The sequence below is a fragment of the Perca fluviatilis genome, chromosome 4 (genome assembly GCF_010015445.1).
Source record: "Perca fluviatilis chromosome 4, GENO_Pfluv_1.0, whole genome shotgun sequence".
In the NCBI taxonomy this organism is placed as follows: Eukaryota; Metazoa; Chordata; class Actinopteri; order Perciformes; family Percidae; genus Perca; species Perca fluviatilis.
In genome coordinates, this window is record NC_053115.1 from 1498488 (window position 1) to 1510745 (window position 12258).

Below are 12258 nucleotides of genomic sequence, written 5' to 3' on the forward strand. Positions count from 1 at the left end.
ATGTGTAAGACTAATGTAGCTCAGCGTAAATTCAGTCAGGTAGACTCCTCTTACGTTGTCTCTCTTCTCTTCAACTGATCAGCTGGGCAGTGGGTGTTTCGGTTCTGTATACCAATTAGAATCGGGCACTTATGTTCTAACCAATCACAGCAGTCTACCTTGTTTTAAATCTGTTCTCTCTCCTGCTTCTGTCAGTTGTGTTTTCAGACGAGTGCGACCCCCCTCCTCCCCTTCCACATCCGGGCCTTTTCGGCCGTGTTCTCGGTCTTCTCCCGGCTGGCGGCTCGTGTTCAGTCTTTGGATTCTTCTCACCACCACCAGTGTCTAGTTTCCATTGATGTGTTTGGTTTTCCTACACATTAGATTTGTATAGATAGCTACCCCTTTACAATGGAGACTAATCTCCAAATAATTGTTTGTACCTACGTGGTTATATCTTAGTAGTAAATGTTGCATATCTGCAACGGAGTCTCTCCTGATTGAATTAAAGTTCATAACCAAAATACAGAACTATTATCAAATGAGTAAAACAATAAATGCAAGCCTATAAAAGGAAATGTGTTTTCGTACCATGGTTGGTGTCAAAAATGTTGATGTTCTTGGTGAACTTGGAGCTCTGGTGTCCTCCTCCCTGCCGCAGTCCTCCGAGCAGGCACAACCTCCCAGTTGTGTCCCATATCACGCCCCCATACGAACGTTTACAAGGCATGATGGGTAGTGTAGTCCAACAGCGTGTCTCTGCGTCATACACCTCGAAGGCCTTCACTGGTCGCTTACACTGGCGACCGCCTAAAAGATTGTATAAAAAGAATAGTTATAATTATAATTGTAAAGATTGTGTATTTGCAAAGAAAGTCCCACACACTGTCTAACTAAAAATAAAGTTTAATAGTAGGCAACATTTCGGTACTAGACCATCTTCAGGCAAATGGTGTTACATCCTGAGAAGCCATTGTCTGTAGGAGGTGACTGTTTTTGTGCACCAATCAACAACTTACACATGAAATCCAGCTTAAATACATAATATTTATTCACATATCCATTACTGTAAATGGAGCTTAAACTTAAATACAACACCGTCTATAGTAACAATAATAATATATACCATACCAGAGCAATCTTTAGAAGATGGATGTTAATGTCTAAAAAAAATTTATAAAGCATTCATAGACAGACATATTTCCAAAACCTGCTGGTACCTTATCAATTAATAGATAAATAAAGGAAAAATATCACAATTAACACAAGAGTCCTCACAAAACAAATCTATAAATTCAATTAAGGCAATAAATTCATACTTTGCATTACTTTTTGTATATTGGAAGATTTTTGCAAAATAATGTCAGTGGTTTTACACACCCAGTGAAGCTTTTTTAGTATCAACACACCCACACTGATCTGTTTGTACCTGCCACGTAGAGCTTGCTGGCCAGCAGATGTATGTTGGCATCGTAGCGCGGTGTCGGCATGGGAGGAAGTAGTGCCCACACGTCCTTCCGAAGATCATACTGCTGCAGGATGCTACGAGGGAGCAGGTCAGCGCCCATTCCCCCCACAGCCAGAGCCCGACCATCTACACACACACACACACACACACACACACACACACACACACACACACACACACACACACACACACGCAGAGCAAGAGCAAGAGCAAGAGTTTCCATTTGAGTGCTTTTATATTTTTATAATGTATTGGATTAGCAATGGGGGAGGGGTGGGGGGCGGGGGGGTATATAAAAAAATATATTGCTTCATTAAAAATAAAGTTGTCCTTCGAAGAGGTGGTGGTAGAAAAAAAGAAAGAAAAGAAAATGTGTCTGTTTGGAACGGCCGATTGCTTGGCCTTGTAGAATTCTTCACAACCAAATGCCGCTGCCCTGACTGAGCTCCGCGGGGCTTGGCGGGCCGCTGCCCGTCCAGCGGAGCCCTGCGGAGCTCAGTCAGGGCAGTGGCATTTGGTAGTCCAGCAACCCAGAAACAGTGACTTTGCGCCGGTCGTGGAGCTCCGCGGGCTGCCGATATCTCTGTGCCCGAGTAGCAGTGCTTCGGCTGTAGTCTACTTCCACCCAATATAGTCCCAAGTCAATATCTACCTAGGAAATCATCTAGTCTTAATCTGCATCACTATGTTTACTCGTTGTGAATAAGCAGGCCACAAGAAGTAATTAGGTTTTGTTTTTGTTGGGTCACTTTTACTCACGACATGCTAACGGCAACAAAGGATTCCATTCATTACGCTAAGCTAAGCTAGCGGTGGCGGCGCCAGACTAAGACAATGCATGCACTGAGACAAAAATGCGTTTGCCCACCTATATAAATATAGAGGAGACGGTGAATAACTCTATTTCAACAAACGGTGGCGTATTCCTTTAAAATCGATTATTTTACCTAGAATCAATATTTTTTATTTTTACCAATGATTCACCTAAATATTTACTCTTTATTTGGCACCGCTGACGGCGAATACATCATATCCGTTTCTAGCAAAACAGAGCGAAATCAGAAAATCCATTTTATGTTGTTCTTTACAAATGTAATAAATGTCTGACTGATTGACTGACTAAAAACTATTTGTTTTTAGAAATGTCTCATGATATATTATCTCTAGAAGTGTCTCATTCAACTTCTGCTTTTGTTAAAGAAAGAAAAGAAAATCGCAATAATATTGAATGGCAATACTTCTAGAATCGCAATAAATGAAAATCGTAACACAAATCCAATCGGCACCCATGTATCGTGAAAGAATCAAATTGGGACAAAAGCATATTGCATATCAAATGCATGGATTTTATGGATTTAAGTTTAGTATGTTAAATATCTGGACATCACAACGTTCCCAAAAATGCTGCAAATATGAGTGGAACAATAACAACCCGCTCAACAATAATCAGCTTGTGATGACCAATCCCAGCAGATGGAAACACCTCCCTGGCGCCTAATTTTATGAAGTGCTAAAAAAATCTGCAAAGCTAAAGAGTTGGGTGAGAAGTTCGTGACGAAGCATGAGACTGTGACAGACGTGGGAAGGACAGCGAGTGCAGCAGCAGAATAATAAAATGCAGTCCACGGCTGGCACTTTGGCATGACACCTCTAGCATAAGAATGGAAGTGGGAGAGAGTGTTGACACGATGGAAAACACAGCGTGAGAATGAAGAAAAACAGAGAGCTGCAGGGGAACAGCCTGCGTTTCATTTTTTCTTTATTAATTGTTTAAGTTTATCTATATAAATGACACATATTCAACTTCAAATTCTAACCTCAATGCATCTACGTTATATAAATAACAAAAAGGGACAAAAGTTTTCAAATACTTTATATTCATTTTGGGGAATAGAAAAGATCATTACCTGAGGCTCTTCTGGGAAATAATAATTCTACAAATCATTTAGTCAAATCGGTGACTGATTATCCATTCAAAAATACCATATTTGTTTAAATTTGGCCCTATTGATCATTTTGTCAGACTATTTGTCTCTTTTGCAGTTGCTGGGGATGAGCAGCAAGCGAAGGGCTGAGGATTAAAGATTGGTCAGGGAGATGGAGAGAAGCGCCTATACGCCGCCAATAAGTCTGCGTGTGTACAGCATCTATCTGTGTTCCATGGACACTGATAGATGCACGCTGCATGCTGGACTGAGAACAAACTCATCCAAGGCTGAAGACATATTCTCTGAAAAGATTTAGTTTAGTTTATTTCTATAGACTGCTGGACTGAACCCCAAAATGTGAGAATAAATGTAAGAGCACAAGAATTGCTCCGTTGGGAAAATGGGAAAACATTCTTACAAGACTTCTTGGTTACAATTGAAGTGTATTCAACTGTTTGAATCATGCAGTGTGTTCACCGTGGAGTGCAGTTAAACTGATCATCTTCTCCACACACAGGTGCTTGTTGATAAAAAACATAATTGACAAACTAAACTGTAACTTTTAGCAATAAACATGAAATCCAACAAGTAGTCAAGTCCTCCTATGGCAATTTTGGCTCAGAAAATGTACAAGTTACTTACAAACGTAAATAAAAGTGACTTTTATTTCAAACGTTGGAAAGCTCCCACCAGAGCCACAGAACACATTATACCAAAGAGTACTACTCATTGTGACTAGTGCTGAAAACTGAACCAACCGGTGGGGTGTCCCTTTAAATTATGACATCATTCTGTGTCATTTGAGTAGCAGACTCAAGGCAGACTGGCTAAGGTGGAAAATCATTTCTAGTACAAAACCTAAATCTGTTTTTGTAACCTTAATGCACAATAAAATACATGTAGATGACTGCTGTGTCACTGTTTGACAGTCAGAAAATTAAAGCAGTGTCCTAATTCCACATTAAAAACTTTTTTCTAACTGGGTTTTTAGCATGCCATGCCTTCATCCTGGAAATATTACAAAATGATGTATTATCAAAGATGGCTGGATGCAGACTAACACTGCTTGATTTGTTTGTGCACTATTGATGGTTACTATTGTTATCCATCAATCTGTTACTTGTTTTAAAGTAATCTTTAACATTCATTCTAACATTAGTTAATCTTGTAAAAACAATACCTAAACGGGCAGCGGCCGGGGTTCGGTTCCAACCTGTGGCCCTTTGCTGCATGTCGTTGCCCCCCCTCTCTCCCCTTTCATGTCTAAGCTGTCCTGTCACAAATAAAGGCATAAAATGCCTAAAAAATATAAAATAAAATAAACATTTGTCTTTCTTTTTTTGTCAAGATTTTAAATGTAATATTGGACAATATGGTTCCAAATGTGTAGTTTGATTGACATAATTTGGAGAACATCTTGCAGTACTTATTGTTAAAAATACTACAGTACATGTATTTATTCTTTCAAGATACACTTCAGTATACTCCACATTACGGCCTCAAGTGTCACTGTGGTAATCTGGTGGTAACGGCAGGTGGGTGTAGCGATGTGGAGGTGGATGTGTTATCCATATTCTGCCTATTCTGTTCGGCTCGGACTACTTCAGTACCTGTGATGGACACACACAAATCTCTTTCCCGAAGAGATTTTGGATAGGACACCTTTTAGGGCTCAATATTCGCAGCTTTGCACACACCACGGTACCACACTGTTGGGCAACTATAAGCCTATATGTTAAAGTATTAGTGTGCAATTAAGTCACAACTTATAAACTCTGGGTTTGGGCTGCTTTATTTCAGTCTTTCAGAGTATTACTGCGTATTATGATATATGTCCATACCTTTAACAGTGATGGATAAACCCATCAAGGCCTCCCGCAGAGCACTCCTCTTCCTCCACCTCCCTTCATCTGTGTTGTACATCTCCACCACCTTCAGGGGACTCTGGTCCTCTCCCACTCCTCCCACCACCAGGATTTGTTTTCCCAGCACTGCCACAGCTGCCCCAGCACGAGGGGTGGGCATGGGTGCCAAGCTCATCCAGCGGTCCCCCTGCAAACAGGGACAAGCAGCATTCAGGCAGATAGATAGATAGATAGATAGATAGATAGATAGATAGATAGATAGATAGATAGATAGATAGATAGATAGATAGATAGATAGATAGATACTTTATTCATCCCCGTGGGGAAATTCAAGAGTGTGCAAGTTTCCCACGTGTTAGAGGTTGTACTTTTCCTAAGTTATAAGTTATTTCTTAAGTCTGTTCACAATTTAATTTTTAAATGACTTCGATTTAAAAAAAAGAAAAAAAAATTGGGGGGGATTTTCTGCCTTTATTTTGGTAGGACATCTCTCACACAGTTCAGGTCTTCACCGTCAGCCAATGACAAAACGCCTTTTAGTCACGTGTTTCACTCGTCAAGCGAGTGAAACACGAACTTCTTTTCCGAAGTTCGGAAATAAACCAAATGGATATTGATGAAAACCCAGGTACTAGTGACGAGAATCAGCCAACCACTCAGTCTCAAACCGAAGTCGTTCCGAAAAAAGGCTCGCAATCTTTGGTGTGGAAGTATTTTGGATTCAAGCAAGACGACGAGGGTCAGTCCGATGTGATTTGTGAAGCACACTTTGCCCTCGTCGCGGCACCGCAAAGTAACACCACAAGACCTTACCAGCACCTCAAACGTCACCACAAACTGCAACATGATGACGCCATACAAGGCAAGAGGTCCAAAAGACGTTTCAATTAGCCTATTTACAGCCATGTTCAGGGCCATATTCAGCACAGGGCGTTAAACTTCTATTTTTGGTAACCTACTTGAATGGCCAGTTGAATGTTAATTCTATAAAAGGCAAGCAGTTAAAGAGTGTGCTAAGAAATCATTCTGTTTTTGATATTGTACTTAATTGGTAATTTACAAACTCCATTTCTCTAGAGATTGAAGCTGTAGCTGCAGCATGTTGATTGACATGTTTTAATTATGAAAAGAGATGTTTATTATGTTCATGTGTGCAATAAACATTACACTTCGTGAGAAAAAAATCGTGGCAGAGAATCGTGATATCAATTCTATGCTAAAAAATTGTGAGTCATATTTTTCCCCGAATTGTGCAGGCCTAATGTAGAGCTAGTTTATTTCCAATTTAAATCAAATGATCTGTTACAGGAATAGGGTTGGGTATCGTTTGGGCTTTTTCCAATGCCGGTGCTAAGGCGATACGTGCCTGAACCGATACTTTTATAGTACTAATAAGATATATTAATAATGTAATAACAATAACTTATTTCAACAGTAAATTGCTGTTAAACGACAAAAACCACCACCAGATGGGAAAAGGGTATTTTACAATAACTTTGAATGCACTCCGAGGCTTAGGCTACCAGCTTCAAGTGAATGCACCGTCTGTGTTTTTCCGACAACGGCAGCTGCAGACTGTTAGGTCCCGGTGTCAGAGTCCTCTCCAGTCACACTTTACACTGTCTGGAACATCTGTTTCAGAGCATCAGAGAGCAGAGCAGGCATTGCAGAGGCACCAAAATGAGGCACCTAAATCCGCATTGCTATTCGGTCCGGTAGATACCGGTTGTTTATGCACCGATGCCGTATTAGCACTGGGTTTCAGTACCCAACCCTAATCTCATCTCTACTATGCACACATAAACACACCATGTACTATCTGCAATAAATCACCATCAGAAGACAAAGATGGTAAGATGGTAAGAAGGAACAATGCAGCAGAATAACGTTGCCACAACCCAGAGCAGGACAATCACTGCTGCTGTCATTAGAGCTCATTTTAGCTCTGCTCAATCCGGGAGATACTGGTTATTTAGGCACCGGTGCCGTATTAGCACCAGGTTTCGGTACCCAACCCTGGATTATGTTTTGTATGTATATTCCAGCTTTATTTTTACCCTTTACCCTTTGTATTTAGTGCAGTGGAGAAACGTAACATTCGATGTGTTACATTTGAGCGTATGTGTGAATGTCTGTTTTTTTGGTTATATATTGAAAATATAAATTGTTGCTTTTTGTCTTGAAATTTTACAGTAGTATTTGACCAAATTACTGTTGCTTTGACATCACTATAGTAACAACAGGTTGTCAGTCATGTTCTGTCTATTCCTAGTCAGGAAAAAACTGACACATTAGATACAGTGTCTATGTTGCATTTGTTTGGTACCTCTGGGGAGTAGAGCTCCAGGGCCGGGCAGGGCCTCCCTGCTGCGTCGCAGCCCCCGAGCATGTACATCTGCCCCCCCACCTCAGACAGAGTGTGGTAGACACGGCCGCTGGGCAGTTGTGCCAGGCTCTGCCAGTGAAACTCATGGGCTGAAGGTATCGCCATGGCCTCAGCACCCCAGGGGAGACTCGCCGAGGCAGGGAGGGGTGAGGGAGGAGGCCAGAGTCAGGGAAGTTTTGGGGGGTGGATTAATCAGGGGAAGCTGAGAAGATGGAGGTGTGGGATAGCTGGAAGACTTGAGTCAGGCCCCCAGGGTGAGGGGGAGGTTCTTAATTTGAAAGGTGAAGGGGAGGTGAGCTGTAGGAGTGTCGGATCAGTTAAAGGCCCGGCTGAACTCTCCTCGGTCCGCCACCTCACGCAGGGCCCTGCAGAAGATATGAGGTGGAAATGGATTTAGCTGCAGTTCAAAATACAGATCTCAGAGCATGACAAAGTGAACACATTTTTTATGCATTTTCTGTGGAGTTATAAGAGTGGACACACTTAGGCTACATTCAGACTGCAGGCAAAGATGTTGGGTCCCGGTGACCCAAAGGACAAAACAAGGGTTAATCCAGCACCTTAGTTCTTGTTTGTACAGCATTTTGGTCAGCTTAAACTGTGTTTAAATGTGCTCTAGAAATAAATGTTACTTACTTTACAAGAGACAGGGTTTAGAGAGCAATTCTCAACAAAGTAAACAGAAGTACATAACCCTTGTGTTGTCCTTCGAGTCACTGGGACCCGAAGGACCACACAAGGGTTAAGACTTGCGGTTTGAACGTAGCTTAGCAGTAGCCTACAAGATGTTATCACTCAGCGACATCTTCAGTAAAACGAATATTAGGATGTTTAAAGTGGGTTGGTCAGTGGAAACATCTCATCAGCAGTGATGCAAAGTAACTTCACACATTTATTTAAGTACTTAGTTTGGAGGTACTTGACTTACACTGATTAATTTGGTTTTTTTGACTAGTTCTTGGACAAAACAAACAATTTGAATAAGTCACCTTGTACTCTCAGAATCCATCAGAATCCATATGGGCCTACAGTCTGAATACAGTCAGATGCCTGTAATTGGTGAACAAACACTCTATAATGGATAGCGCTTTTCAAAGTCCTCAAAAACATATGAAATATGAAATTTCCACACAAGCAATGATAGGAAGAAGGAAGGAAGGTATACTTTATTAGTCCCACTAGGGGAAATTACATGTTCCCCTCTGTTGTTTTATATATATATATATATATATATATATATATATATATATATATATATATATATATATATATATATTCACACAAGCATTATGCCAGAGCTAGGCAGGGCCGGACTGTCCCCACACACATTCACAAGAGCCCACATATACACACAATACTGTAAACATGATTACGCTAATTTGCAGAACATTTGATACCTACTAGTTTAGCAATCTTTCTTTAATTAAATTCAGAGCTCAAATCATAGTAACTATCAGTGGGATGCATTTTTAAGGGGAACACTCACTACCTGAACTATTGTGTTAGTCACTCAAAGTCCAATACAAATCAGTAGCTCAGAGAAACTTTAGCTCACATTGCCATCATTCTGCATTAAAAAACACCCAATTCCATGTAAGAATTCACTTATGTTGCTGAAGGTTAATTTTGTTTGGTCAGATGTGTTTAAGATGATATGTGACTCATCAAGCCTTGGAGCTACAAGGTGTCATCTTGTAATTTAGATAAGAATAATGTAAATTGCTTAGGGAGCGTATGGGATAGTCTTGTCATACCGTACATTGTAATGTATAAGTCATATAAGACTTTTGCAGTATGTGATCACTGACTATAAATGACTTTACCCACCTTTCCCTTTAACGCTACATCACTCTGCCCATGTGTAACTGAATTAAAACCTCCTCCTCTTCCCCGCTCTGCTCAGAAGAGTAGCAGCTGTAGACTAGTGAAACCCAACGGACGTGGCGTTTAGCATGTTTAAGTTTCCTTCCTTGCCGTTGTGATGTTGGGCGCCGCTGTTGTTTTTGTCCTGTCTCGTCCCTCAGGAGCTTTCTGTTTCCTGCGTGTAGCCCACTTCTCCTGCCTACGTACGGTTTCCAGCGAGGAATGGGGGAGGAAGTCTGTCACTGACGTGGGAGGAAGCATCCAGAATAAACCCACGATGCACTGCAAGCCGAATTCTGACTACATCACAGACTACATCACCTTAACTGCTCCCTGTATCACAGCCTTGTTATACAGCGGGGCATGGCACCAGTCATTACTGCCAACGTCCGGCGTGTTTCACAGAGAGATTTAAGTAAACATGTAACGGCTGTTAAATTACCCAGCTGTGATTTAACACAGTCTCTCAGCAGTTTATCCTTTAAAGCTCCACATGTCTTTTTAACACGTATCCCCACCCCTCCTTCCAGACCTCCACCTGTCGCCTCTGTCTGTCCCCCCTTTACTGCCACCCTTTATCTAACTGTCATACCTTTGATCATCTCACAGACGGAGGAATAAAGGGTGACTATAAAGAGAGGACTGTCCTTCAAAATAAAATCTCCCCCACTTGAGTGTGAGCGGGTAGGTTGCCATAGCAACAGTAAGGCTTTTTCCCAAGAGGCGCCTCTTTTGTTTTTTTTATTTCTTGTGCACATGATTGCCTATCGCTTGGCTTGCTGTTAATAATGGCTTATGAAAAAGGATGAAAAACAAATAAAAGCGTCTGCTTTCCTATAAGCTGACTGTGGCAGGCGAGCGCTTGCTAACGAGGCAGGCTAGTTCTCTCCCGCCCCAGCTCACACAGTGCATTAATTGCAATCTGTAACCGATTTGGTTCGCCACATCATTTTTTTTTTAATTAACTGCTTGAACAGCTTGAGATCAACAGTGAGCCCACCAGCATCATCTGAAGTCATTTACAATCAGCATGCCTCCAACTTGAAACTTTTAATTAGGTTGCAAAGCTACTCTCCCTGAGCTCCCTCACTGCATTGACTGTCTCTAAATGTAAAGCCACAGAAAGCATCGTTAAATGAAGCATAATGAAGCGTCATGTTAATTTCATGTCATGTCTCATCATTGGTTGGTGTCTTATCAACCTTCCATCCAAGTTTGAATGACAATAAGCGTCATTAACTGTATGATAAACAGGTTGTAGTGTAGCAGGAACATCTGAACTCAGCATGTTGGTCGTTCTGCTCATGGACTTCAGACACATCAGTGTGTAAATAGTGAGAATGCAAAAGCTAACCTGAAGCCAAGGCACAAATCCAGCCATTAATAACATTTGATACAACAAATTGGAATATTTGAGATGACTAAACTGGATCCAACTGCTCTGCATGTGAGTTTATCTCTTATTAATCAGAGCTGGAAGGAGTAGCATTACTCTTCCTCAGGAAAGACTCACATTAGGGAATCAGATATTATAAATTTTTCATAATGTTGTTTTCAGATGTATCATGAATAACACATTTCATATAAATCTCATTTAGTTAAAATGTAATTGAATGTGTTCAACTGATTAGAAGAGAATTAGAAGGTACATCTGCTAATAAGTTTTACATTTCAATTGTTATGGCTTTCATTGCATTACTTTAAACCAATCACGGCGCTAAGTAAGGCTGAGCAATTTTATCGATTCTGCGATATAAATCGATATTTTTTTCCCCAAGAAAGTATCGATTTTAAAGCCGCGAGTATCGATACATAAGTCCCATTGTTTACCCCGTTCGCGTTGCAGGGAGAGCGATTTGGTCAGCCAGCCGCTAGTGTCGCTGTAGAGCAGCCAACGTCAACTGGTGGCCCGCCGCCAAAGCTTTTAGTCTGGCCCGCAGAATAATCATGAATTCACAAAATGTAAAGAGGAAAAAATGTGTTCTGTTATTTATCATTTCAAGCATTTAGAGCAAAAACCCAGCCCCCTGTATTTACATCTCTATTCACATGCCAGGATTTTGTACAGCGATGCTCGAGCTCCACACACACAGCTGAGCCGAGATGTGTGTGTGTTAAAGGTTGAAACACGCAGCACCTGACTGGGAACGATACAGAGAGAGTTACCAACGGCCGCTGGGGCAGATGAACTCACGCTGGTCTCTTTTCTGTAAATAGGCTACAATTAAACCTTCGTGAGTAGAAAGTCAAGACTTATCAATGCACTCACCTGTGTAGACCGGCATCAACATGTAGAAAGCCATATTTCAATCTGCTCAGTCCACCGCGCTGTTTTACGCAAACACAGCTCTACTCTGCAAATAGCGAATTTTTACAAACAAGCTAAAACAAAAGCTGTCGGTTTGTAGTCTAACTGTTTATCTTAGGTTGTCGGGAATCTGGAAATTTGGACAAATTCTTGTAAACCTGTAAACTGCTGGCTGAACAAACCAAACTCTCCGCTAGAGCGGACAATCTGGAGCTACTTAATATGCACGTGAATGACGCGATCGTTATGTTCGAGTGATGATGATGATGCTGGTTGTATTATTTTGCAACAGCATCTTTCATTGCAAATGAGGCATACATGACGAATGCATAGCCTGCTTACCAGTCCATTCATCATTAAAGCTGGGCTTTTGGCTTTTCCACGTCAACTTTTCACTTCAGCCTCTTTGACAGTGACATGTTTACCTGGCAACAGCCTTTCTTTCTGCAAGCATTTTCCAC

The 12258-nt window shown here is 41.2% G+C and overlaps 1 protein-coding gene across 3 annotated transcripts in view; it reads right to left on the reverse strand.

Annotated features, from left to right (window-relative positions):
* Positions 1 to 12258, reverse strand: part of klhdc8a (kelch domain containing 8A) — a 63985-nt gene that overhangs the window by 28915 nt on the left and 22812 nt on the right. For 2 of the 3 annotated variants that reach the window (XM_039799102.1, XM_039799103.1), the window contains exons 3-6: positions 7567 to 7991; positions 5217 to 5427; positions 1409 to 1573; positions 571 to 789 (exon numbers count right to left, since the gene is read on the reverse strand). In XM_039799102.1, coding sequence (XP_039655036.1) covers positions 571 to 789; positions 1409 to 1573; positions 5217 to 5427; positions 7567 to 7731 — 760 coding nt within the window. In that variant the 5' untranslated portion in view covers positions 7732 to 7991. Of the gene's footprint in view, positions 1 to 570; positions 790 to 1408; positions 1574 to 5216; positions 5428 to 7566; positions 7992 to 9453; positions 9774 to 12258 lie in introns of those variants that run through there. The other variant, XM_039799104.1, reaches the window with a different exon arrangement.